The sequence below is a fragment of the Gastrolobium bilobum genome, unplaced genomic scaffold (genome assembly GCF_033153095.1).
Source record: "Gastrolobium bilobum isolate Gb01-03AN ecotype WA unplaced genomic scaffold, APGP_CSIRO_Gbil_v1 utg1891, whole genome shotgun sequence".
Lineage (NCBI taxonomy): Eukaryota > Viridiplantae > Streptophyta > Magnoliopsida > Fabales > Fabaceae > Gastrolobium > Gastrolobium bilobum.
This window is the reverse complement of record NW_026899025.1, coordinates 92,075-119,662: the sequence shown is the minus strand read 5'-3', so window position 1 is coordinate 119,662 and position 27,588 is coordinate 92,075. Positions and strand designations below refer to the sequence as shown.

Below are 27,588 nucleotides of genomic sequence, written 5' to 3'. Positions count from 1 at the left end.
TAGGTGATTTTATTTTAGTTTATTTCCTCATTATTAGAGATATAATAAAATTATTCATGTATTTTTTATCATAAATGATTCTTGTATTATGTAACTTAAAGCACAAATGATTCTGTTGTGAGGGATATGTTTGAGATATAATATTATTTATGTGCATTTGGCCTAACTTTATATTTTTGGAAAAATTGCTTCGTAATACTAATTAGTTCAATAATCTCTCGCCTATGTTTATGTTTCAGTTCAGGTGGAGACTGAAACAATGTTTTGTCTCTGTTGACTAAAATTGAAAAAGAAAAAAGAAAAATAACCGCATAAGACTATATGAAATATTTTATAGTCAGAAATAGTATGCTTAAAAAATGCAATAGTATAAGTAAACTTCTTACATGCAAATATTTTATCGGAAAACAATTTCTCCTTTAACAAGAGAGTTGTTTTCTCATGTTAGTGAGAGTTCGTTTTGCATGCAATATTTTTTTATTTTTTATTTTTTGTTTATGGTGGGACCCATTAAAATTATGTGTGTAAGAGATTTTCTAACCTCATGTTAAATGAGAGATGTAAAGTTCATATTTTATTTGGCTAAAAAAGCCTACGTAATATGGTTAACAAGAAGCCTCAAAACACAACCGAAGAGAAAAATATTCCCTTGATGAGTTGAGCGGCAGTAGTCTATAGTCATAATAACACCTAAAGAAATTTCGTATATATCCTACGTAACCAGACAGCAGCCAGAAATCGCGGATGGGAATATGATTATTTGGGTTCACCACCACGATTTAAGCATCTTATTTTGTTTTTAGTATCAGCACCTATCCAATTTGGCCAAGGCAACTTAATAAGTCAAAACAATATCTGACAAAAAAGTAAGTCTAAATTATCTCGATTCAAGTATTTAATTCGAAAATTTCATCAGGTTCAACCAAAAATTTATGTAAACACTTCCACGGACGACGTTTCCCGATCAATTTTCGAAACACAACCGAGGAGAAAAGTATTTCCTTGATGAGTTGAGTGAAACTAGTCTACACACAATACCTAAAGAAATTTCGTATATCCTATGTGTAACCAGTTAGCGGCCAGAAATCATAGATCCAAATGTCAAATTTTTACCTAATTATATGGAACAATTATATAATTTACGAAGATGCACAAGAATTGTTAGGAAACTAAACTATCTCATAACTACTGGTTTGGACTCTTTTCTGTTTAATGTGAAAAGTCACTTTTTAAATTCCGCATATGGAGGCCATTGAGATGTTGTGACCAAGATCTCAAACACTAAAATAGTTCTCAAAAAGGCCATTATCTATGTAGTTAAAGGACACATTGGAATTGATGGATATTTAGATAGCAATTGGGTAGGCTTTTCAATTGATAGACAATTGTAACAACTCAGCAGTTTAAAGGAAATGGCATCAGTATTATTAGTGCTATGGTGTTGTCTTTATTTTAATTCTTTTATTTTCTCTTAATATTTTACTGCCATGTGTTAGTTTTTTGTTTGTGATGGTCATGGCAAATCTGTTGCAACAACTTATTGTTATATAGTGGAGTAGTGATAATGAAATGGGTATGAAGAAAATTGTCTGAATTCTCTCTCTATTTCCTCTCCTTCCCAAATTTCCCTTTCCCTTCTCTTTTTCTCCTTTCCGTTCAGTATTTCTCAAATTCTCGCTACAACAATCCACTTAGGTATTGTTTACCTAATTGAGGAAATTTGATATCATGAAAAAGTAAAAAAATTAAATGTGGTCACAAGATTAAAGTTCAAGCAAAATACCAAGTCATGACATCACTATAGGTGTCAATTCAGGGTTACCTGGCTCATATGGACCAACTTATCGTAACTCGAGCCTAATGCAACGCAGGCAAATGTGATTAAATTATAATTTTGAGCATAGTGTAATTCAAATGTACATGGATTGTTTATATTTTCTTTGTATATTTATATAACTAGAATCTAAATACAATAATTTTCATAAATTTATTTGATTAAATTTTATTAAAATACTTAATTAGTTTATATTGAAATATTTAAAATTAATTATTACTTACAATATTTAAAATGACATTTAGGTAAACTTAAAAAATAAAACCTTAATAATTTTATTAATTGTTATTACTTTTCTGGACTTACAGGCCATAAAATGTTAGCTTTGGCGCATACATTTCGTTCCGTGTTGACTTATTTTAACATCTCTTGCATCAAACACTCAACCACAAGTTTGTTTAAGTAATTACGAAAAGAGCTTCTTTTCGGGATGAGCATGCGATTACTTTGCATAAGATAATCAATAATCAATATTACGGTGTGCATGCTGCGGTTCATAATCGATTTTAACAAAAATCGAATCAAACCGGTTTTAAACGATTTGATTTTTAAACCGAACCGATTTTTTTAAAAAACTGATTTTTAATTTTCTAAACCAGTTCCAAAATCGGTTTGAAACCGGTTCCAAAACCGGTTTGAAACCGGTTCCATAACCGGTTTTAAATCAGTTTTAATTCAAAATCGGTTATGAACCATAAATCGGTTATCAAGTTCAAAATCGAATTTTTAACAAATTCAAAATCGGTTTTTGATGGATTGTGCTATTTTTATAAGTAGTCGTTTGTTTCTTTCGATTATAGATAGTTGACCAACTATTTCTTGCAAGAATCTTCATTGTTTTGGAGCTCTCCGGATGAAATGATTCTTATAGAAATTGTTTCACGTTGTTTTGAGAGTGGTTGGTAGAAGAACAGTTGAATTATTTTAAAATTATAAAAAAAAAATTGCTCTTCGTTCTCTCAAGATTTATGTTACTAAGAGTTTCATTTGAACTGATGGAGGAAGGTATGGGTAGGGGTGTTCAAAATGTCCAAAAGAACTAAACCAATCCATAACCAAACTGCTCCACATTTTAAAAATTGGTTATTTTTAAAAATCGATTTCATATGAAACTGTATTTTATTTTTATAAATTGGTTATTTACCAAACCATCAAAATAATTGGTTATCCATAACCAAACTGCTCTATGATTAAAGAACAAGTAAATCCATTGTGAGTTGTCCTTTTAACGGTGCTCTCAGAGACATTAAGCCAATTGATTAATTTTGTTTCCCTTTTCGTTATGATTTTTTAACTTCATCTTTGTCATTTCAAAGCCTTCGCCATGCCAAGTTATGAGTTTCACCGAAGGCCTGCATTTGGGTTTTTTCTTTTGGGAAAAAAAGTTGTTACGTTACATAAGAAGTGCTTTCTTAAGATGCAACATGTTTGATTTATGTGTAATTTTGTTTTAAATAAATATTTTCTACTTGAGCTGCTTAACTTTTTTTGCTAGTTTATTGTTTGGAAGTTTGAGTCAATTGACTAATATAATAAGCATGACAAAAGATAATACTTATTTGTTCTTTAATTGCAGAGCAGTTTGGTTATGGATAACCATGGATAACCAATTATTTTTATGGTTTAGTAAATAACCAGTTTATAAAATAAAATGCAATTTTATATGAAATCGGTTTTTAAAAATAACATCTTTTTAAAATGTGAAGCAGTTTGGTTATGGATCGGTTTAGTTCTTTTGGACATTTTGAACACCCCTACACAGTATATAGCTATAGCTCTTATCTTATTTTTCATGAGAGGATCAAATATATTCAGATAGATTGTTATATATATTATCTGGGAAAAGATCTTATTTGAAGATATCACTACAAACTTTTTCAATTCACATCATCAACTTATGAATGTTTTGGTCACTAAATTATTAAGAAGTCATTAATCATAAGTTATTTTTATAATTAGATTGGTACATATGACTAGAGGTGTTAACGGGCCGAACTTTGATCTTAAAAGGTTAAATTTGTATTTAAATGTGTCAGTATGGCCTAGCATGTTACCTGTTATGAAAATAATTATCAGCTTGTTGTCTGACTTATTTACCAAAAATAAAAACCTGATTTAACCTGTTAAAAAAATGAGTAAATACCATTTTGGGTCTCTAAAAAAAACACGGTCCCCACTTTAGTCCCTTACAAAAAAATTTAGTCAGTTGGTTCCTAACAAATTCAAAGTGGACCCATTTTAGTCCTTTTGAGGGACTAATATGGGTCTTTTTTGAAATTGTGAGGGACCACGATTTCAACTAAATAGGTTCACTTTGAATTCGTTAGGGACCAACTGACTATTTTTTTTTGTAAGGGACTAAAGTGGGGACCGTGTTTTTTGTTAGGGACAAAAAAATGTATTTACTCAAAAAATAAGACAACAAAAATTTATCCAAACAAAATATAGGATCAATAGAACTAATAATTCTACAAAGATTCATAAATTCAATGTATATCCAAACAGCATAATATGGAACAAAAATATTCAAAAAATATGTTTAATAATCAATAAAATGGGATGAAATGGGTTGAAGATAGATAGGGCTATTATGAGTAATATAAAAAATATAAAATAAAAATAAAAGTTAGTATACTAGGCCAGTCTGAGAGACTCTAAGGCCGGACTTTTAAATTGAAGCCTGTGACTTTTTTATTAAATGAGCTTTTATACAAGTTCAAGTCTAACTACAACAATCAATTTTAGACATATAAGCTCAAGCCTTCACGAGCTGAATTAAAGACCCCTGAAAGGCCCTTGATTCGTTTAGCATAAGTACATATGACTTACATATACCAACTTGAAGGGTTAGTGATGGATAATGATACTAATTAATATATAATTATTTAGATTAATGTATATGATTTATACATATCAACTTAGGGAAAAATAAATCTTATGTTATAGGAAAATCTTAATCTCATATCATAGATACATCAAGTGTGAGACCTACCTATTTAAAAAAAATGAAAAAAAAAAGTGGCACGCCTTTTTCTAATATGTGTAGGAAGGATTTGTTTTCTCATGCAACATGAGAAAAACAAACCCCATCAACTTATAAGGCATAATGTGAATTAGTTCTTTTAGCAGGTGAGTCCGTAATGATAAATATATTTTTTTTTAAATGTTTTTCTGATTTTTTTTCAACAATTATGTCTCTCCTTATTGTCGGAACTAGTTGATAGAATAATATAAATTATTAAAAAAAGTCATCACATTTTTAGGTTGAATTAATTCTTTATATGATATCAGAACTTCAGTGACCACAAAATCACGTGTTCGATTCTCACTATCTTATATTTTCTAGTAGAATTAAATAAAATACAAATTAAACTAAAAATTGAACCTATACAATATTCATGCTTAAGTATAAGGGCTCTTGGGGAATATTTACATGACCATATATGCATAGTAAAGAAAATTGAATATTCTTTATGTTGGACCAAAATTGTATATGCATAGATTTACCAAAAAAAAAAAAAAAAAAAAAAAAAAATTGTATATGCATAGTAAAGAAACTTCCGAGTTTCTTGGTCAAATTTGGAGAACATAATGACCGATTCCTAATTTTGTAAAAGAAACTTCCGAGTGTCTAATCAGTTTGACTAATCAATTTAATAACCAGAATTTTATATACAATCTCGTTTTCAGTTGATTGATCATTTTGTCATTTTTTGAATTTATTTTATCACTTTATCTTCCTTTCTAAATTATAGGGCCATCCTCACTTCATGTTGGAAAAAATTGTAGAAAAAGTCAACAATAGAGGTGAAGGAATGGGGTCCTTCACGAAATTTCCTTCGCAGCGTTGCAATCTGCCACGCTTTTCTTTTTTCCAAGGAGAGGAAGAGAGTTCCTATAAGAGCCAAAATTACCAAATTCTGCGTAGCAAATATGGCAGCAATAAATGACTCTGGTGTCAATTTCTTTTATTTTTCCCTTTTCTTTTTTTTTTCTTTCTAAAAGCAAATAAAAATAGAAGATATATTTATTGTTTTCATTTTTAATAAAAATTAATTTAAAAATAAAACAAACTCGATCCGAATAAATTGTTCGCAACAATTATTTTATCAGTTTTATTTGCGAATTTAAATAATCCTTTAATTTTTTTTATGCAACAAAATATGTGTTTTTCTTTTTCTAATATGTGTTATCAACTAATAAATATTAGTTGCTACCAGTATTTTTAATTACATTCATAATATTCTTTAGTTTTTTTGGGTGAAATTAAAGCTTATAACCTAGATAATAAAATAAGACTAACTATACGAGTCTTACTTAATTTTTTTTGTTTTATGATTAATTCATAAATTTTTGGTATTTTTTTCATTTCCTTATAAAGAGTGCTTGCAACTTCAAAAACTTGGAGGGTATAGAATGACGAAAGGGTAAAAAAAAATAAAACTAAAAAAATAGATAATCATGAAGTGCAAGGAATAATATTTGAAGATGATGTGTGATTATAAAAGTGAAACACTTTTCCCTAAATATATTGTAGATAAATAAATAATAAATAGATCTAGAGTATATGGATTCTTAATTACTTCGGTCAATTAAGCTGCAACAAAGTCTTCCTACAGCTGGCAAAAGTTGTCTTTTTGTGGGAAAAAAATTCTAAGAAATTAATGTTGACAAGGTTATATAACAGAGAGTATGGATGCTGCTTATAATAAACTGATACAGATACATACTCAGCCACTTCAAAATTGTAGCTACAATGATTCTGCAATTTGCACTGTTTCAAATCATTACTTTGATAATACGTCCCATATATACACTAGCATCTGTCGAAGGTTCTGTTATAGCACAACCTGGTTGTGATTCGACATGTGGAGAAGTTGACATCCCTTACCCTTTTGGGATGAAAGATCCAAAATGCTATGGAGGCAAGTGGTTTGAAATAGAATGCAGAAACAGTACTTCTCAAGGTGAGAAACCTTACCTGAAATCTTTAAATCTGGAAGTAACATCCATTGATGAAGAGCGAAGCACAATTCTAATCAAGAATCCGATTTACCATTCAAACTGCAAAGGCAAAAGCGCTAAGCCAGTTGTTATAAACCTGAGAGGAAGCCCTTTCGTGTATTCCCAGGTGTACAACAAATTTGTAGCCGTTGGTTGCAACAATCTTGCTTTTTTGAGGTCAAATGGGTCAACTGTTGGTGGTTGTGTTTCCATTTGTGATGACAACGAAGAAGTTAATTACGATAGCTTTGTCCAAGGAAGCGGTGGTTGTCATGGCAGGTACTGCTGCGAGACTTCACTGCCTTTGTCTCTTTCAGAATATAATGCAACGGTTGAAGATCTAAGGAACGAAGGTGTGAGTCATCAGTGTAGTTATGCGTTAATTGCAAGAGGCGATTGGCTCCAGAGCTACTATATCTATGAATCTGAATCATCTAATCAGATATTTGGTGAACTGAAAAATATGGATTATGTTCCTGCGATGCTTGAGTGGGAGATCTTAAACGAGATGTTGAACAATTCCATCTTAAAACTTCCTTCAGATGGAAACTGCTATGACTCTAATGTTACATCTTCACAAAACACAACCTCAGGTGGTCTGAGATGTAACTGCTTCTTTGGCTTCGCTGGCAATCCCTACATTGCTGGAGGCTGCACAGGTATGATCCCTCTACAACAACTCATTTACATTATTTTATTATAATATCTTATAACTTGATAAGTATATGGAAAAAAAAAAATATAAGCCGTTTTGGAAATTTTGCTTTTATGCAACATGAATTTTCTCTGTTGCAAATTTTTTTTCTTAAATCTTAAAATAACGTCATTTTAGAATCACATGTTTTTTTTTCTAGCTCTAAGAAGTGTGCTGGTGCTAATTAAGCTAAGTTGGAAAAGAATTTCAGCTCCTGTTTGACTTCGACGATTATTTTGTTTTGGTTCAAAAGCTTTGGTTTAATGTTTAACATAATGCTGATTGACAATTTTACTCCAGTTTTAAAATAATTTATTACTTTGCCCTCTTTCCAAACTAAATACCAACATGTTGATACTGTGAAACTATATATATCAATCTATTTAATCAGTGATTGACCAGAACATACTCGAGTAAAATAGTTACTTACTCAAGAAAGTGTTTACTCAAAATAGTTTGGGAAGAGGGAAAAATGATAAATTGATTTTAAATTTGGGTCAAAATGATTAATCAGCCTATATTGGTCTACTATTTTTTCTAATACTTGTATACTTATTTAATACTCATTTAGCATGTTTTGTTTAATATATACTTACTAAATTCATGTTATAAAATTTAATTAATTCCGTCCAATCCCCCCTTCTTCTTTTTTTTCTTTTTAAATTCAATTTTACCTCAACAAATGTATACATTTGAGTTCTAACCTATAATATAAAGGTATAGTGTGTGATTAAGTTGTGTCCTTTTAATTTTTTACTCAATATACTCCCGGTAGTACATAATTATAACATGAAAAGTTTTTTTTTTCACTTTCCACATCAGCTGATGTGAATGAGGAGAGAGACAAAAAATCTTTTCATGTTATAACTATGTACTACTTACATCCTTTTAAATAACAAATAGTTTTTCCATAATCTGATTTGGTTTATGTTTCAGCTATACCAGGGTTCTTTACTACGAATAGTCAAGCGAAGAAAAGGGCTATAATAGGTATGTATTACTTCACAAACTCATTACTAAAGAAACAAATACCATTTATTCTTCCTTGGATCCTAAACTTATTAATAGTATAGGTCCATGCTTATCTATATTTGTATTGGACAATTATAATCACCTAATTTACTGTGCCAAATGTGCAGGAGTTTTGTCAAGCATCGGATCCATAATTTTGCTACTCCTTCTATGGCAGCTGCGTAAATTTGTAAGGAAAAGAATGATAAAGAAACGCAAAGAAAAATTCTTCAAAAAAAATGGTGGTTTGTTGTTGCAGCAAAGATTGACTTCTGGTGAAGTTAATATTGATAAAACTATTCTCTTCAGCTTAAAGGAATTAGAAAAGGCCACAGACAACTTCAATATGAATAGAGTTCTTGGAAAAGGAGGCCAAGGTACCGTTTACAAAGGCATGCTAGTTGATGGTAGAATTGTTGCAGTGAAAAAGTTTAAGGTCGAAGGAAAGGTTGAAGAATTCATCAACGAGTTTGTCATTCTTTCACAAATAAACCATAGAAATGTGGTTAAGTTGTTAGGATGTTGTTTGGAAACAGAAATCCCCTTGCTTGTCTATGAATTCATTCATAATGGTAACCTTTTTGAGTATTTGCATGATGAAAATGAGGACTTACCAATGACATGGGATATGCGTTTGAGAATTGCCACTGAAATTGCAGGAGCTCTATTTTACTTACACTCACTTACATCCCAACCCATTTATCATAGAGACATCAAATCAACAAATATATTGTTAGATGAAAAGTATAGGGCAAAAGTAGCAGACTTTGGAGCATCTAGAATAGTTTCCATTGAAGCTACTCATCTCACCACAGTAGTTCAAGGTACTTTTGGATACTTGGATCCTGAGTATTTTCAAACTAGTCAATTTACAGAAAAAAGTGATGTCTATAGTTTTGGGGTAGTTCTTGTTGAACTTTTAACTGGGAAGAAGCCAATATCCTCAACAATATCTAAGGAAACCAGGAGTTTGGCTTCATATTTTGTTCAGTGTATGGAGGAGAATAGTCTGTTTGACATTGTCGATAAAAGAGTCACGGATGAAGGGGAGAAAGAACATATAGTTGCAATTGCCAATCTTGCAAATAGATGCTTAGAGATGAATGGGAGAAAAAGACCAACTATGAAAGAAGTCACATTGGAATTAGAAGAGATTCGGAGATTGGATAACAAGTCTAATGCACAGAAAATTCATGAAGAAATTGTTCTTGTTGGAATTGAAGACTACCAACCTTGGAGTGGATACTCTGCATCAAATTCATTGCCAACTCTAAGTAGCTGAGCCTTTTCCTTAGACTCGGATGTTATGCCTATCCTTACATTAAGATAATAGGTGAATTTTTTTAAATTTATTTCCCTATTATTAGAGATATAATAAAATTATTCATGTATTTTATCATAAATGATTCTTGTATTATCTAACATAAAGGACAATTGACTCTGGTGTGAAGGATATGTTTGAGATATAAAATTATTTATGTGCATTTGGCCTAACTTTGTATTTTTGGAAGAATTGTTTGGTAATACTTACGTTTAATAATCTCTCACCTATGTTTATGTTTCAGTTCGGGTGGAGACTGAAACAACGGTTTAACAGCAGAAGATTATATGAAATATTTTATAGTCAGAAATAGTATGCTTAAAAAATGCAAAAGTATAAGTAAACTTGTTAAATGCAAATATTTTAAATATGAAATGGAAACTATAATATGGTTAGCAAAACGCCTCAAAACACAGCCGAAGAGAAAAGTATTCCCTTGATGAGTTGAGCGGCAGTAGTCCATACACAACACCTAAAGAAATTTCGTATATCCTAAGTAACCAGACAGCAGCCAGAAATCGCGGATGGGAATTTGATTATTTGGGTCCACCACGATTTAAGCATCTTATTTTGTTTTTAGTATCAGCACCTATCCCATTTGGCCAAGGCAACTTAATAAGTCAAAACAAAATGTGACATAAAAGTAAGTCTAAATTATCTCAATTCAAGTATTTACCTCGAAAATTTCCTTAGGTTGGACCAAAAGTTTATGTAAACACTTCCACGGACGACGTTTCCCGATCAATTTTCAAGAACATAGTGACGGATTCGTAATTGTGGAAATGATGCTAATATATAAAGAAGGGAAGTATTACTTTCATGTGACATGAGAGAATTTTTCTCTCATGCACTCATAAATCAAGGGTGGAGCCCACTCTTTATTTTATTTTTCTCCTCTATTCTCTCTTCTCCTCTCTCCTCTAAGTTATGAGTGCATAAGAGAAAAATTCTCTCATGTCACATGGGATTAATATTTCCCTATAAAGAAATAGACAAACGACTAAAATTTTTATAAAGTTCAAGTCTCATTCATTGACAATGATAAACCTTTTTATAGCATAATATGGGTCCATATCCCAACGGAAATAGATTATCTCATGTGTTATTTAACATGATCATATCATATGAGAGGATCTTAATCATCAATAACCAAATCAAGGATCTTAACTATCAATAACCAAAGCAACGGTGATAATTGAATAACTTTCTATATCTTTATATTTTTTCTCTTTCTTTCCTTACCACCATATCCACCATTGTATAATTAGGATTCTCTCACGTAACATGATCATGTTAATTAATACATTAAAGGATCTACTCACATATCCCAACAGCCTAACAATAAGTGATAACTAAGAGAATTAGAGTAAGGTTGTTATCCTACCAAGGATAAATCTCCCTAACAATCATATTATGATCAGTACTCTGCATTTATTAAGTAACATATCTATAAATAAGGAGTTAAACCAATCAGATACAGATTTACGCTCTCATACTCTTTTAGCTGTCACCGTACACACACCCTACGCTCTGACTATGCCGTTACCAATCTCCTGCTTGACATTATTGATCCCCTTGGATCAAACAATAACCACAAAGATTTATAAGATATTATAATAAAGGGTTTTATAAGAGTTATATTGTAGGAAAAGTGATTGTGTAATGTTATAGAGATTCGTTTTGCGTGCCTTAATTTTTTTTTTTTTATTTTGCTTTAAAAAGTGCGGACCCCACAAAATGTTATGTGCGTAGGAAACTTTTTGTGATCATGTTAAATGATGAATGCAAACCCCTTATATAAAAGCCTAAATGATTATTTCTACAGGACGATCAGGAAATTTCGTTCAATTTTATCTTATCTGTAGTTTCTACTCGTTCAAAATTTGTATGTTTGTAGAATTTTCAATAAACGTGTTAATATACATTGGTCAAGCCGCCACAAGTCTTCTTACTACTAGTAAAATTTTGACTTGTAGGGAACATACCCGAGAAATTTCTTATATATGCTTCTAATTGCTAAGATAGCTATAGATACAGAGTTACACACGCGCTTCAACAAGTGTTATCCTTCCTTTAACGACAATGGTTGTGCAATTTGCATTCCACATAATCATTTTGATGATAGTAGGGCTCATATATCCATTGGCATCTGCACAGAATATAATCACGACACAATCTGGTTGTGATTATTACAGTTGTGGAATTGGGATACCTTACCCGTTTGGAATAGGTGATCCCAAATGCTATGCAGACAAGTGGTTTGAAATAGAATGCAGAAACACTTCTCAAGGTGAGATACCTTACCTGAAATCTCTAAATCTGGAAGTGACATCCATTGATGACAGTAACAGCAAGGTTAACATCATGAATCCAGTTTTCAGTTGGAACTGCAAAAGCAAAGATTCTCGGCCAATCATAGACCTTAAAGGAAGCCCTTTCGTGTTTTCCAAGGATGATAACAAGTTCACTGCCATTGGTTGCAATAAGATTGCGTTTTTGCAATCAAATGGATCACAAGTTAGTGGGTGCGTTTCCGTTTGTGACGAGTACGACAACGAACAAGTTAACAATAACATCGACTTCGGAAGCGATGGTTGTCTTGGTAGGTTCTGTTGCCAGACATCACTACCTGAGTATCTTTCGGAATTTAATGTAACACTCGAAAACCTGAGCAACAGAAGCGTGAGTGATGAGTGTAGTCACGCGCTGATTGCAACAGAATATTGGTACCGAGTACCCTTTGGGAATTCTTACGAGTATCGAAGTTTTCGTGACTTGGATGTGAGTTATGTTCCTGCGGTGCTTGATTGGGTGATTCTGAACTCGTCCATGAAAGTCGACCATGCAGGTGCCAACTGCACTATCGTTCCATCTTCATTGTACAGACCCTCAGGTTGGAGATGTGAGTGCTCCCTAGGCGCCTATGGCGATCCATACATTACTGGAGGCTGTGTTGGTATGAACCCCTGTTTCTGCAACTCACATGTGTTTATTATTCCATTACTTGATGATTATCTTTTACTCTTGTTTATTTTAAGAATCGTGTTATAAATGATAATACTACATTCTTTTAACACTTTTTTTTTTTCAACCTACTCTATTATCAGGTAAATTTTGATACTGGCTCATATAGGTTATGCTTTTAGTTTTATTAGTTATGTAAGGTTTTTAATTTGGCAATTAGGTTTTGGATTCGAGATTATTTATCAATATTTATTATTTAAGGATTTTATTCTAGCTTGAATTATCATATTTTAATTTAAAATAGAAATATCTTATTCAATTGTTTGGCTATCTTTAGTATATAAATAGACCGTCACAATTTGATATATTATTTTTAAGATATATATATGAGAAATCATTTTCTCATGTTGTTGGAGATTATTTTCTCATGTTGTGAGGCATTGAAATCCGTGTTATCTTATGTTGTGTCTACCACTTGATGGGAACTACCACTAGTTGTATATATTTGCAATTTTGACCCATTGGGATTTAAACAATCACTCAATTATTGTTATTATATGTAAGTCAATAAATTTTAACCATGGTGACCATCACACATTGGGGGTGATATATACTTTTAATTATTATTATATGTAAGTCAATAAATTACAATCATTGGATAAATAGTATACCCACGCTAATATTCAGTGTAAAACTTTTATTGTTACAGCGATATAAATTATACTCTCAACACATAACTAATAGATTTGAGTTGTTAGCTGCCTGCAAAAGGATCAACAATTAATTTTGAGTGTAGGATTTATTATTTTTACATTAGTACAAGTTAATTATACTTATGTTTTTTGTAAAATATAGTTTAGTTGATTTTTTATATTTATTTTAAAATTCAATTTTACCTCAACAAATGTATACAAGAGTTCTAACCTATAATCTAATTTGGTTGACGTTTCAGCTATATCAGGATTCTTTGATACGAATAGTCAAGCGAGGAAGAGGGCTATAGTAGGTATATATTACTTCACAAACTCATTAATGAAGAATAACAAATGCCATTTATATTTTCATGCTTATCTATATTTGTATTGGACAATTATAATCACCTAATTTACTGTGCCAAATGTGTAGGAGTTTTGTCAAGCATCGGATCCATCATTTTGTTTTTTGTTCTATGGTTGTTGCATAAAGTTGTAAGGAAAAGAATGATAAAGAAACGCAAAGAAAAATTCTTCAAAAAAAATGGTGGTCTGTTGTTACAGCAAAGAATGTCTTCTGGTGAAGTTAATGTCGACCAAACTATTCTCTTCAGCTTAAAGGAATTAGAAAAGGCCACTGACAACTTTAATACGAACAGAGTTCTTGGAAAGGGAGGCCAAGGTACCGTTTACAAAGGCATGCTAGTTGATGGTAGAATTGTTGCTGTGAAAAAGTTTAAGGTCGAAGGAAAGGTTGAAGAATTCATCAACGAGTTTGTCATCCTTTCACAAATTAACCATAGAAATGTGGTTAGGTTGTTAGGATGTTGTTTGGAGACAGAAATCCCCTTGCTTGTCTATGAATTCATTCCTAACGGTAACCTTTTCGAATATTTGCATGATGAGAATGAGGTATTACCAATGACATGGGATATGCGTTTGCGAATTGCCACTGAAATTGCAGGAGCTCTATTTTACTTACACTCGCTTACATCTCAGCCCATTTATCACAGAGACATCAAATCAACAAATATATTGTTGGATGAAAAGTATAGGGCAAAAGTAGCAGACTTTGGAGCATCCAGAATAGTTTCCATTGAAGCTACTCACCTCACCACAGTAGTTCAAGGAACTTTTGGATACTTGGATCCAGAGTATTTTCAAACTAGTCAATTGACAGAAAAAAGTGATGTCTACAGTTTTGGAGTAGTTCTTGTTGAACTTTTAACAGGGAAGAAGCCAATATCCTCAACAATATCTGAAGAAACCAAGAGTTTAGCTTCATATTTTGTTCAGAGTATGGAAGAGAATCGTCTTTTTGACATTATTGACAAGAGAGTCACGATGGAAGGGGACAAAGAACATATAATTGCAGTTGCCAATCTTGGAAATAGATGCTTAGAGTTGAATGGAAGAAAACGACCAACTATGAAAGAAGTCACTTTGGAATTAGAAGAGATCCGAAGATTGGATAGGAAGTCTAATGCACAGCAAAACCCTGAAGAAATTGAACTTGCTGGCATTCAAGACTACCAACCTTGGGCTGAATATTCTACATCAAATTCATTGACAACTCTAAGCAGCGCAACACTTTCCCGAGACACAGATATTATGCATATTCTTCCATTAAAATAATAGGTGAATTCTGTTAATTTAGTTCCGGTAAAGAAAATAATTTTCGTTGCAGACATATAACCTAATCTCTACAAGCATAGTTGTTGAGAATTATTTATATAAAACATAACACTTTTCTGTCTTTTGTTTTTGGTATTGATCATTGTAGCATATATTATATACAGGAGGATTAGAAGAGGCTCTGGGGATCAGAAAGTGTAGTCAGTTGCACTGGAACTTAATTTCCTATATTGTCATATATAAAGGGATGAGTTGCAGTGTACAAACCCAAAGCCTAACTAAATTCAGATTATTTGAATCGATTCACTCTTTTGACTAATTTCTCTCCACACTTAAAACCTTGCTATTCAATAGTGACGAACAACTTGCAGTGTACAAACCCGAAGCCTAACTAAATTCAGATAATTCCAATCCTTTCACTCTTTTGGCTAATTTCTCTCCACACTTGATACTTGCTATTCAATAGTGACAACTTGCAGTGTACAAAACTATGTACTAACAAATACGACCCAATGACCTACCAAAAAAAAATAAAAATATGACCCTATGGTATTAAGACAATCTTCACAACTTGTGTTATTCTTAAACATAAATAAAAATGTTCCATCTTTCAATTAAATTATACAATTTCTAGGGCTTCAGAGGGTAGGGGGTCACATGTCCAAGGGAAAATTGGCCATCGATGGTACATGACCACATATTGTTATTTTTAAAAAACTAATTTATGCTCATAGATCATCAAATGATGAAATCCAGGTAACTTACATAATATAATCTCAACAAAATTCCCGCGACACATCCTTGTGAATGGAAGTACTTGTATTGAGTCTATCGACCATCTACTTAATGTTGTGTGTAGGGACACTAAGATAAAATTTGGTATTCTTGAAGTCATCCAAGAGTGGGTTGTATCCATCCTTAGTTCTCGTTTTTGTGGGTAAACCAAACTCTTCCATGAAAGATGATGTTTCCAGCTACATCAAACAAACTATTAAGCTAGAGTACATAAAGTTGCTAATAATTTGAAACAAAACATATGGGCTATGTCTCATAACTAGAAAAGAAATATTCCAAAACAAATATCAATGACTCATAATTAAATAGATTATTCTAGTTTAATATTACTGAAAAATCAGTATCTTGCACAACATTAGTTTAGGAAACAACCTCTTCGCAAAAATAAAGGGTAATATTGCATCCAACTGACCCTTATCCCTACTCTCTTGTGCAATTGGGATTGCCCTTATAGTTATTGCAGTTATTGATATTATGGAAAACTATCTTTTAAGATTTTATTCTTTTATAAAAGACGTTATTATTCTATATGTACGTCTTATGTTAATAAGATTTACTTTTTAAAAGCATTAAATAAGAAGAAAGAAAATTGAATTCTATGCGCTCTGTTATGGAATACACATTGGCAGTGTTTTGTTTTGAAACCCACCACTGCAACTTTTGCTTCTCATTTGCTTGAGGCCTTGGGTGCAGAGAAGTGATAATAATGTTATATACAAAATGCAAAAGAACTAACCTTAATTGTTCTCCTTTTCTTTCCTTTTTTCGATGAATGATCATCATGAAGCTTTAGCCACCCAGAACAATAATGATCAATTCGTTCCAAAAGCCAAAAGTCCGTAGGAAAAAAGATATCAGCGTCACCCTGCAATAAAAGATAAACACGTAAGCTTTAGTACAAAAATAAGTTTTTGGAAGTTCAGGAAGAAATTGTTTTGTGAGACAGTGAGAGGATCGTCACTTATATATGACAGCCCGCTTAATTAGTTTAGTATTCCTATGAAATAACCACAAATAATCATTGAACTTAAGTAGTTTCTAATTGGAATTGAATACAACAAAAGACCTGGATATAATGAATAATTAATAATTAACCAAGATGCATACCAATTATAACTCCGAACTTTTTAATCACTTGTGATTAGTAAGAGACAGGCCAATCATTTATATAAGGATCATGTTAAAACATCAGTGCACCTTGCAGGATAAAAATTATATGAACACACAAAATCCAGCACTCTAAAGAAAATTATTATAGGATTGCAATTTTACATTATATCATGCCATTTATGCTGCCAATGCAACAGGTTCTTTCCATTACCAAGGGATTCAACAGCCATTTTAACCAAGGAAATATGTTAGTAATTTAGACCATTCGTTATAACTTCTAACCTAACATTCAGGATGTGCTTCACAAAAGGGTGTGAGTTGATACCAATAAATTACTCCAACATGCAAATTTTGACTAATGAAAATTGATTCCTTCAGGGTAGAGTGACAATGCAAAAAAGCAGTTCCTACGTTATTTCAAGGGACTTCTTATTTTCTATGACTGATAAAAAATGGATTAGGCAGCATGGTTGTTCTTCTGAGCCACTTTGGCTTTTGTTATTCGATAATTTCTTATCCTCCCTCAGATGTACTTTCATTTCAATCGTCTTTTTAATGTATTATTTTCTTTTATTAAAAGCATCCAAAAAAATTCCTAGGTCCTATGGTGGGTAACATCAACTACACTTTTATCCCAAATTAATTGGGGTCGGTGGTAGATGAACCCAAATAAAAGATACAAAAAAGTTGAAAAAAGATAAACAAATAAAAATAAAAATAAATAAATAAGATAGTAATAATATATATATATAATATATAAATATATATATATATATAGAAGTAATAAAAGAAGGGGAAAAGAAGAAGAGGGGGAAATGTAGAGGAAAATGACTAAAAAGAGACCATTATTCATTAACATTATTAAATTTAAAAAATTCTGGGAAGTTCAAATTGGCATTGTTCAAGTATGTTGGAGTCTTTACAGTTACCGAATTAAGAATGCTTCATATAATTTATTAATCAATTATTCAAAAACATAGTGTTAAATTAAGCAAGATTGTCTCAAGATACAAATACAGTATCTAATTATCATTTCTACAACAGCAGTTAGACACAAAGTGGAGAGTGAGGAGGTGGAAAGTAGATTGAAAAAAAGAGAAGCTAGTGGTAAACCGAACCTTTGCCTCCACATAATTTTCATAATCTGAGCTGCAGCCATCTTTCTGCAATTCATAAGGAAAACCCAGTTAATTAAAATTATCAATACACATTAGAAGCTTCTGTTTGATTTTTTAGGTAGAAAAATAAAGGAGTGACTACTAAGGATGATAATGACTTGTGATCTCTGTATACAGATCCATACAAATCATTAACACAATCCATGAGATAGAATAAGTAGAAGCTGGGTTATCACCATGTATTTTAAGTTTACAACATGTGTTCTGTTTTCTTTCTGTGTGAATATTCCTCCACGGGCCAATGGGTTAATATATCAATAGCTTAGCCATAACAAATTACAGTACCAAGATTAGCAAAGAAAAAAAAAAAGGTTTTGCGGACTTAGAGTCTCTGGTTCTCCCATTCTGATTACTATTGTGAATTGTCATTAAGCAGTTAATGTAGAAAAGTTACAATGATACACCTTTTACACATAACATTGCACGATGAGCTAGACAGAAAAGAAAAATGACAAGGTCACCCAAGTCGCAGTTTCTCACAACTAGTGAACATATTGTTTCTGAATCATATCACATGTGAAGAGTAGAATTAATGATCTAAATACCCAAAGCAAACGGATAAAAGACTCCATTCTATGGACTACTGCATGAGATCTTCACTCTAAAGTTTGTGAGATGAGAAAGTAGACAACTGCTGTATTGTTCAGGAAACATATAACAAGAATTACTTTAGTTGAAACCAATGGAGCTCTTTCACCAGGTATCTTCACATCTGGCAGATAGCTGAAATCAGAAGCAATCAAAGACATCTTTGGTAGCACCTCATGGAGAACCTCAAGTAATTTCTGGAAAAATGAAGGTATGATAAATACAAAAATCAATTTGTATCCCAGACGTAACGAAGATTTAAAGACTCTCTTACCAAGCAACCAGTTGGTAGCCAACATCTACGCGGTTTTGGATAAACTTTAGACCATATACTTTTCAGTGTAGATACTGCAGTGCTTTGAGTTGTTTTGGTTTTATCCAGCTCCATGATCTCAATACAACGTGTAATAAGTGAGTCTTGCAATGGCTTGTATAACTCGCTGATTGTTTCTCTATTAAAGGAGGAAAGTCATTGATATAGATTTGATAAAAGAGGCCACAGAATTATGTTATAATTTCAAACATTTCTTGAAGCATCCTTTTTTTCTGTAGCTACTACCTAACGAAGCATTAGTATACATGTCACAGTGTACGTAGAAACAGCATCTGCATCCACATGCAAAGCTGAGACTTACCGGTCATGTTTCTTCTCGACCCAGACTTCCATCCATGAGGAAATTTGATTCTCTGAATAGATAAGATCATGTGGAAGATTATCAAGTACCTACAATGAATAAATTAATTTTTGTGAAAATCTAAATAATAATTATTATTATTATTATTATTATTATTATTATAATACAATGTAACATTAACAAGAGAAAAAAATAAGGGGCAGAAGATCATTTATAGTCTGCAACGTTTAATACATAGGTTATTAGCAAAGCCCAGATAATTATTTCAAATTTGTAAAGATGCATTTGGGCAGCAGATCGTATCTAAAAGGGAACCACCAGCACATATGTTTACTGCCAATAACTCATTCAAATCGACCTGTTTAACCTTTAAGAACAGGCTGGCGGGCAGGGTTGCTAATAGTGGCTGTTACCACACAAGTGTGGAGTGAAGCAGCTCTTGGCCACGCTTGAATGCTTGTGGCAGACCGTTTAACTGTAGCAGTTCAGAGCACTGCAATAGCAGCCGTAACAGCTACTATTCTACACTGCAGGGAGCCCTATTCGCTCACCTCAGCTACAACCCCATCATACATACAATGGCTGCACCAAATTAGGGACTTTTAGGTTCATCAACATCTACAAACTAATTTAGGGATTTCAGATCACTTAAAAAGTAGCATCACATAAAGTCGTACACAGCAGCTTGCTCTGTTGAAACAAATTTTAGGGCTTGCTTTGTAACTCTGTTTTGCACCATTTATATATCACTTAGACTCTTCTTCGACCTCACTCTGACCTTTGACACTTCAATCAATATTGGATGCAGCTCTGTAACTGTTTCCCACGCAGTTGTGTAACAAGTCCTCAACCAGTTTCAAACACAGCTCCTTCACCTTCGGCCGATAAACCTAGTCCCCAGCAGCACTGTAATGCAATATTTTGTGTACTTGTCCTCCTCCTTTTAGTTCTCTTCTTTCTCTCTTCATGTTCATGGGTCACTTTTGTAGCATGTGTTGATAATAACTACTACTAAATATGTTTTTACTGCTATGCTTGTAATAAATTAGATAATCTTGATCTCTTTTTTTTCTAGTATTCTGTTATGCGTTTTCTGTCCCTTCTTTTCCTCTTCCATCAATCCCCTGTTACTAGTTTTTATTTATTTATTATTATTATTATTACAATTTAATAGACAGATCCAGCTCTTCCTCTTCTATGGTAAAGCCAACTGGTGATCGTATTGATACAGGATGGCAATAGAATAGTTTGAAGAACTGAAGGATATTAAAAACAAGAAGTCCGTTAAATGTGAGGTTTTTTAATTGCACGCTTTCTTCATTATAGCAGCCACTCCGCAATCCACTGTGCCACTATCATTAGTTATTTTCTTGGTGGGAGAGATCACAAAACTAGATCACATGAGGATTTTTGTTTTCTTAGAAATTACATCAAAAAACAAGTTTAGGTCTTTTTATTAAAATACTTGAATCGGAGGAAATAAAAGCAACTCAATCATAGAACTCACCTCAAGCATTATTACCCAACATGGTTGTTGCTCCACATGCCCTGTAAAGGAGGGAACGATGATATTAGCATTATTTCGTAAATGTATCTTTGACACAAGATACATTTGAGCTCCAAGTACCATGCTCATTCTATCAAGCTATAGCAACTATTTGGCATTAACAGCAATATATTGAGCTTGTCTAGCATCCTAAAGTGCACCATCACCCATTCAACTTATCAATGTTCACTATCTCTTCCCCTCCACCGAAAAAAATCAAAAGTCCAAACCCCCATAAAATAATGTTTGAAAAGAAACAAGCAAGCACTAAGTATTTCAATTTAAGCATTCCTAATTCCTCTGTCATTCAGATTCCTAATGAAGTGAATATTGGTAAAACAATGGGACCTAAAAACAAGGGAAATGAAGAATAGGAGAATTAAGAAAAGAATGGAGAAGATAGATGAAATGCGTCATATGAAAAAAAGGGGGAGGCATACCGGTCATTTTGCAAAGAAAATTCCAATAACTCGAGATTCCAAGTTTCCATCATATCTCAAGTATCCTTTTGAAGCTTTGAGAAAACTTTGAAACCCTACCCATTTCCTTTCTCTTAGAAGTAGATTTTGGGTGATTATTGGATTTAAGGAAAATGCTATAAGGAGAAAGAAAGGGATGCAACCCACTCCTTAAGGGTTGGTTTTTTTACCTCTTTGAGGTAAACCCATTATCCAAAAATTTGAGGAAATCTATGTTTTTGCATAGTTTTGGGCATAAATTTAAGGTTTTTGTCTATATCTTCATTACCTACTGTTACTTTATGCTTAAATAATTTCTAAGGCACATTATCAGAATATTTGTTGGTGTTTAGATCCACTAGATTCTACCTCTTTTACCTTGCCCGGAGTCATTGGAAGTGTTTTAGTTGGTTTTTTAGAGTGATCAGCGGATAGTAATTATCATGGCATATTTATTCTTATTATTATCTTTCAAATTTTATTGTATCATTATTGTGTAATAATATACGCATGAGAAAACAAATATTTTATAATGTGATTGGTTAAATTTATGCATTTTAAATTTATTTGATATGGATTTTTATATAATAGCATCATATTTATGATTTGTGACTAGCATAAAGTGTAACGCCCCGTGTACACCCAGTACATTATACCTTGTGTTCTCAGGCGTAGTGGTAAATATTATCAGAATATCTGACTAGTCTCTTATCATATTCGTAGCATGTGACTTACAAAGATTATTGTCTACGAATATTTATAAGGTTGATAACATGCAATATGCGTCACAAATAAAAGGGGGTGAGGAACCATGACTTCTAACGGATCAAATACACCACGAAATATCAAGGAATAAGTACGAAAATAGAACTAATACATACGACAGCTACTTACTACTTAGAAATGGCACCCAATATCCAATTTTATAGGATGCCTAATTTTCCAATTAAATACAAGGAAGGTGTTTCAACTTATGTCCATAGATAATTTTATAACTTATTTATTAGTGGTTACGCTTTTGAGAATTCTATTGTATCATACATAATTGTAACTACCAAAATCAGCCCCCAAAATCAATGGACATTCATCTTTAGTTTCATTAAAATGTTTAATAATGATTACCTTATGATTCCCCTTTACTTCTTTATTTAGCAACAAATTCTATAGTTTTTTTCCAATTTATATGGCTGTCATGAGATTATATCTGAAGTCCTAATACATGTCGGCATAAAAATGGATCCTGTGCCTAGATAAAGATTCAACTCTTGTAAGATTTGGGTCATATATTCATCAATTACAAAAGCAACACACTAATACATGACAATACAGTTCTCTTAGCATACTCTTAAGGGTATCCGTTATCAAATTTGTAGCACTTTTTGTTTATAACGTGTGTTAAGCAGTTGATCAGTGGTTACACTACAGGTAGCTCAGTTTTTATATTCTTAACCACTTTTAGAAGCCACAACAAAATTACAAAATTCATGCAACTCAATTGTGATAGAATTATTATAGCATCCTACCCCATCCACTCCGGTCTGCGGCATCACGACATTCTACTCTGAATTTCGGTATATGGCTGCGCACTTCACCAACAGTTTCTTTTTGCACCTCAGCAAGTGAGGGACTAATCTCGACTGAGCTGTAGTTAAAAACAGGATGTTAATCGGGATGTGAATCATATGATTCCAAAGAAAGATAGTTATACAAGACAAGTTTACTAAAGTAATAAATATCTACTCAAATTCAATTGATCAAGAGTAATCAATAAGATGTTTACCACAACACACCCGAAATTTGATGTTCACGGTATTCATAAGACTAATAGACAACTACAACAAACAAGAATAAGAGATATCCCCAAATTTTTAATCAATTATATACATAACAGATTTATCATGAGAAGGATCCTGTTAAGCACTGCTGCCCAAACATATGGCTTGACTGCAGAAGGAACTTTGGACTTCGAAATGGATTTGTCAAGATTCAAGACGGAACCTTTAACGTTAGAAGCTATGAAGTACGGACATTTCAAAAAACCTAAAGTGTTGGTGTCCGACATCTGACACGATCCTACACGCTCACGACACGTGGTCAACATTTTTGTCACGTTAACCAATCCGACACACGAATTTGACCATGTCCGACACAGTCAAATGGCATTTTTGTAATAAAATTGTAACTTTTATAAAATTAAAATACATTAATAAAATTATAATTTTAAAAAAATTAAAATACATTTAACAAAAACTTAAAAAAAGTGTTATTCTAGATGAAAATACTCCATGAATGTAGTCTACATAATTTATGATTTTCTATAGATATTCTATTATTTTTGCTTTGTATTAATGTAATGGAATTGTGGAAATGATTTATTTTCTTTGAATCTTTTGTGGTTAAATTGATGGATATTATAAGTTTTGTTTCATTTTTAGGTTAAGCTATTAAATATGAAATGTAATATACACTATATATCAAAAATTATTTAATATTAAAATGTGTCACAACGTGTCTAAATCTAAAATTTTTTAGAATTAACGTGTCAGAGTGTCACACGATGTGTCGCATGTCGCATGTCGATGTTAGTACTACCTGCAGAGTCCAAGATTTAAACCCTCTTGTCTGAATTGGCTGAGAATAGAATAGAATCAATTAAAACCAAAAGGTACGCAGCTTGCTAGTTTCTCACTTCCTCTATCATTCATATGTTATATCTCAATGAAAGTGTATATTCCAAATTAAAGAATGACCCTAAATACAAGTTACTAATGGAAGAATTATGCAACTTGGAGAGATGAATTACACTGACAAAAGAGGTACAGAAAATATAAGCAAAGCCCACTATCTTAACAAAATAGGTAAAAACTAAAAACTGGATTAAACATTATAATTTGGTTTTATAATAAAATATATATTATATCGACTATCAAGGCACGTACGTGTAAGTCAAACTGTTATAAACTTTTGCAGGAGCATTCAACATTATGTAATCCATTATACCCTTGGCACAAGTTCCTGATCCACCACCAATTTCATAAATCTGATTGCATATTAGAGGATAGTATCAACTACTAATTTAAGTAATAAAAAGTAACAGACTGTAAACGAGATACATTTATGATGCTTATTGATTTTTATCAAAAAGAAAATTAGGCTTACTAAAGAAAAATATTACACAAATTGTGGATAGAAAACAGACATGAAACATACTTATATAGAACTGAAACATTAACTCATAAGTGATAAGTGGATAAGTTCAGAATAGCAGCATAATGAGTCTAGTTGCTGGAATACGAGAGACATTTGGTTGGCCTCTTAACAGTAGATTTGTAAGAGAAGGAAAGAACAACATTAGGTACAGTTATTGTATGGTTCTTAAGAGTAGACGTGTGGATTGAAGAACAACTAACAGACATCTCTACAAAGGCTCTCAACTTGTCTGAACTATTTTGAGCAATGATATTTCTGCACTTACAACCAGCTAAAAGATTATTCATCTCTTCTTTTTTTTCCTTTTCTTTTTCCTTTCAGGTATGAAAAAGATTTCATTCATGCCAAAAATATAAAAGGGGCCGACCCAGTTCAAATACCCACTTCGTGAGTGTCTGGGGAAGGGAATACTCTAGGCAGTCTTTCCCCTGCTTTTTGCAGAGAGGCTGATTCGAACCCGCGACCTGACACACCACGGCAAGCAAGCTTACCGCTGAGCCAAGCCGGCCCTTCGCCAAAAATATAAAAATGAAAAATAAAAATAAAAAAATAAAAATGCATATGCACATCAACAAGAACGGCAGTCTCATAATATATTTACATTTGTTCAAGGAAATTTAGATGGATGAAAAAGAATAGATGAACGTAGACTAAGAAACAATAATCACATGCAAAAAAATTGCAGTGAGCTTACTTTTAGAGGAACAGAGAAGTTTGCAGTGCGCATGATGGCTTCAGCAATAGCATGAGCATACCAAGGCTGCAAAAAAATCAAATTAAAAAAACAAATTTCAGAACATAAAAGAGTTAAAATGCTGCATCAAGATATATGATTGGGTCATTTCAAAAAATACAGCTGTTTCAAGCACCAAAAACTGATATCATTAAACTTTAATAATATACCCAAGAAAATACATGCATAAGTTCTGAAAATTGCATACCAAAGCTCTAATGTCCAATATGTGCTTGGCTTTACATTTAAACTTCAATGATCAATTCCACCATAGAAAAAGGATAAACTTGAATATTCCAAGGTATATTGTCCCACAGAGTGTTTAAATCAAAAGAAAAGGAAAATATTTTAAGATTTTCATTTCAATCCATGAAAATTTTACCAAGTGTTTTTTTCAATAAACAGAAAGAAATGCACTAAACTGTAATTCAATTTCAACTATTAAATTCACATTTTGAGTCATATTGTTCTATATGTTGAGCACTAGAAAACCTTTATCCCATAGAGAGTGTACCTTAAAAAGCTCCACTGGTGTAAACCACGATATGTCACTCTGCTTGTAAATAGAATCCAAGTATCTCATATATGCTTTTCGGCCTGAAATATGTCACCACCCTACTTACATTAGAACAAACCACCAAAAAAGTATAATCAAGGTCAAATAGAGTTTTCCAACTTCTTAGATTGGCAATGAGTATTAGACCAGAAAATTGTCTGAACTGAAATCATCCAAAAGCAGAATATTGAAAATCAACGTCCCAAACTAATTGGTTATAACCGACTGTCAAAATAATCAAACAAAGGGTCGTTCTTAATGGGGTAAAGAACACTTGACCTCCTTCAGGTATAGTAAAACAACATTAACATTAGCTCCATTCTCTTGTAGAACTGACAAGGAAACAAGGGGATGTCATTATTTGCCAGCTACAGTAGCAACAATAGCAACAGCTCCACCAGAACAAAATCATAAAGCCAAAAAATTCCATGGTGTAATCCAAACTAATAAAACCTTTTGGCTATTATTTCCATAGTAATCTCTACTCCCTACTCCTTTCTTTCTCAAAACAACCTCAACATCCTTCCTTAAGCCATGGAATCCTACCTTTTATCAACATGTATCAGAGCCTCTGACGAATATGATTCAGGTTCTAGTGTTGATTAGCTATGAACTTTGAAATTGACAACAAGCCATTAGATAAACATCAATGATTCATGGTTCAGCAGCCTAAGTTGCTAAAGATCGAAATTAAAATGCCAGTCTTTCATTGCTAGTTTGAGTCACCAATAGTTAGAAACTTGCATTTGAAAGTAGTTAAGTTAATATAATCCAACATATACACTATTATAGTATCAATTCTTGAAAATGAAAGTAAGTGAACAATAAATAAATGCATACAGCAAGACCTTGAAGTTGATTGAATTTAATACTACTGGGAAGAACTCCAACAGATCCGGATCTTTGAGAGAAGTAGCCATGTAATGGATGGTACAATGCAGAATGAACAAAATCCCGAACCTGCTCAACAATTGAACAAAAATTACCGCCACAGGTACATGCATCGATTTGAATTCCAAAGATACGAGGGAATGGATTCCTTACAAGAACGGGACTATCGCCGACGATGTTGGTGGTGTAGAGAGCTTCAAATGGAAGACCCCACACTTGATTTGGAATCGCCAAAGAGAAACGCAGTTAGGTTAACTGAGAAAAGCAGAGAGAGAAGAGAGAGAAAGCGAAAGAGTACCTTTGGAGGAGAGAGAAATGAGAGGAAGCGTGCGACTGCGAGTAAACATGGTTCTACTTCTTCTACCCAACAACAAAGGGGTGGCTATGCTCTTAAACCCTGCTTCCTCTCACTCACTATTGAAGGGTTTTGTTGAGTGACTTAGAGCCTGTTTGGATCCTCTTATTTTTAAGCTAGAAGCTACTTATAAGTTAAAGCTAAAAAAAAGAGCTTAAAAAAAGAAGCTAAAAGCTGTTTGGAAATTACATAAAAAATTTAGCTTAAAAATTACTTAAAAGCACATATTTCAAGAAAATTATCTCTCTCTCTCTATCTTTATCATTCTTCATTTTAAAAAAAAAGCACACAATTCAAGAAAAACAGATAAGAGCTAAAAAAAAGCTCCTCCTTGGAGCTTTTAATTTTCAACTTTTTCTTCATTATAAAAAAAAGAGC

At 32.5% G+C, this 27,588-nt stretch overlaps 3 protein-coding genes across 3 annotated transcripts; 2 read left to right on the top strand and 1 right to left on the bottom strand.

Moving 5' to 3' along the window:
* The first annotated feature begins 6,561 nt into the window (after positions 1 to 6,561).
* On the top strand, positions 6,562 to 9,983 carry LOC133286304 (wall-associated receptor kinase-like 10). Its single transcript, XM_061483704.1, has 3 exons — positions 6,562 to 7,497; positions 8,469 to 8,522; positions 8,672 to 9,983. Exons 1-3 carry the CDS (start codon positions 6,591 to 6,593, stop codon positions 9,823 to 9,825), a joined length of 2,115 nt encoding a protein of 704 aa, XP_061339688.1. The 5' UTR covers positions 6,562 to 6,590; the 3' UTR covers positions 9,826 to 9,983.
* A 1,963-nt stretch (positions 9,984 to 11,946) lies between these two features.
* On the top strand, positions 11,947 to 15,327 carry LOC133286300 (wall-associated receptor kinase-like 1). The gene is made up of 3 exons (XM_061483700.1): positions 11,947 to 12,820; positions 13,781 to 13,834; positions 13,954 to 15,327. The coding sequence occupies exons 1-3, from the start codon at positions 11,947 to 11,949 to the stop codon at positions 15,153 to 15,155; spliced, it is 2,130 nt and encodes a 709-aa protein (XP_061339684.1). The 3' UTR covers positions 15,156 to 15,327.
* A 437-nt stretch (positions 15,328 to 15,764) lies between these two features.
* LOC133286348 (uncharacterized) lies at positions 15,765 to 27,232 on the bottom strand. Its single transcript, XM_061483752.1, has 14 exons — positions 27,154 to 27,232; positions 27,009 to 27,070; positions 26,813 to 26,924; positions 25,923 to 26,005; positions 25,370 to 25,435; positions 24,405 to 24,505; positions 22,989 to 23,107; positions 20,969 to 21,009; positions 19,462 to 19,550; positions 19,101 to 19,278; positions 18,907 to 19,023; positions 18,179 to 18,223; positions 16,687 to 16,815; positions 15,765 to 16,129 (listed from the first exon to the last, which is right to left on the bottom strand). The coding sequence occupies exons 1-14, from the start codon at positions 27,200 to 27,202 to the stop codon at positions 15,995 to 15,997; spliced, it is 1,326 nt and encodes a 441-aa protein (XP_061339736.1). The 5' UTR covers positions 27,203 to 27,232; the 3' UTR covers positions 15,765 to 15,994.
* Positions 27,233 to 27,588: the final 356 nt, after the last annotated feature.

What these genes read in the sequence shown, in the direction of transcription:
- LOC133286304 (XM_061483704.1), top strand. Translation starts at nt 6,591, where the DNA reads ATGATTCTGCAATTTGCACTGTTTCAAATCATTACTTTGATAATACGT. An exon ending in CATTGCTGGAGGCTGCACAG is followed by an intron (nt 7,498 to 8,468) that starts GTATGATCCCTC and finishes TTTATGTTTCAG; the next exon opens with CTATACCAGGGTTCTTTACT. An exon ending in GAAGAAAAGGGCTATAATAG is followed by an intron (nt 8,523 to 8,671) that starts GTATGTATTACT and finishes CCAAATGTGCAG; the next exon opens with GAGTTTTGTCAAGCATCGGA.
- LOC133286300 (XM_061483700.1), top strand. Translation starts at nt 11,947, where the DNA reads ATGGTTGTGCAATTTGCATTCCACATAATCATTTTGATGATAGTAGGG. An exon ending in CATTACTGGAGGCTGTGTTG is followed by an intron (nt 12,821 to 13,780) that starts GTATGAACCCCT and finishes TTGACGTTTCAG; the next exon opens with CTATATCAGGATTCTTTGAT. An exon ending in GAGGAAGAGGGCTATAGTAG is followed by an intron (nt 13,835 to 13,953) that starts GTATATATTACT and finishes CCAAATGTGTAG; the next exon opens with GAGTTTTGTCAAGCATCGGA.
- LOC133286348 (XM_061483752.1), bottom strand. Translation starts at nt 27,202, where the DNA reads ATGTTTACTCGCAGTCGCACGCTTCCTCTCATTTCTCTCTCCTCCAAA. An exon ending in CATTTCTCTCTCCTCCAAAG is followed by an intron (nt 27,071 to 27,153) that starts GTACTCTTTCGC and finishes TTCCAAATCAAG; the next exon opens with TGTGGGGTCTTCCATTTGAA. An exon ending in TATAACAGTTTGACTTACAC is followed by an intron (nt 23,108 to 24,404) that starts GTACGTGCCTTG and finishes TTTTAACTACAG; the next exon opens with CTCAGTCGAGATTAGTCCCT.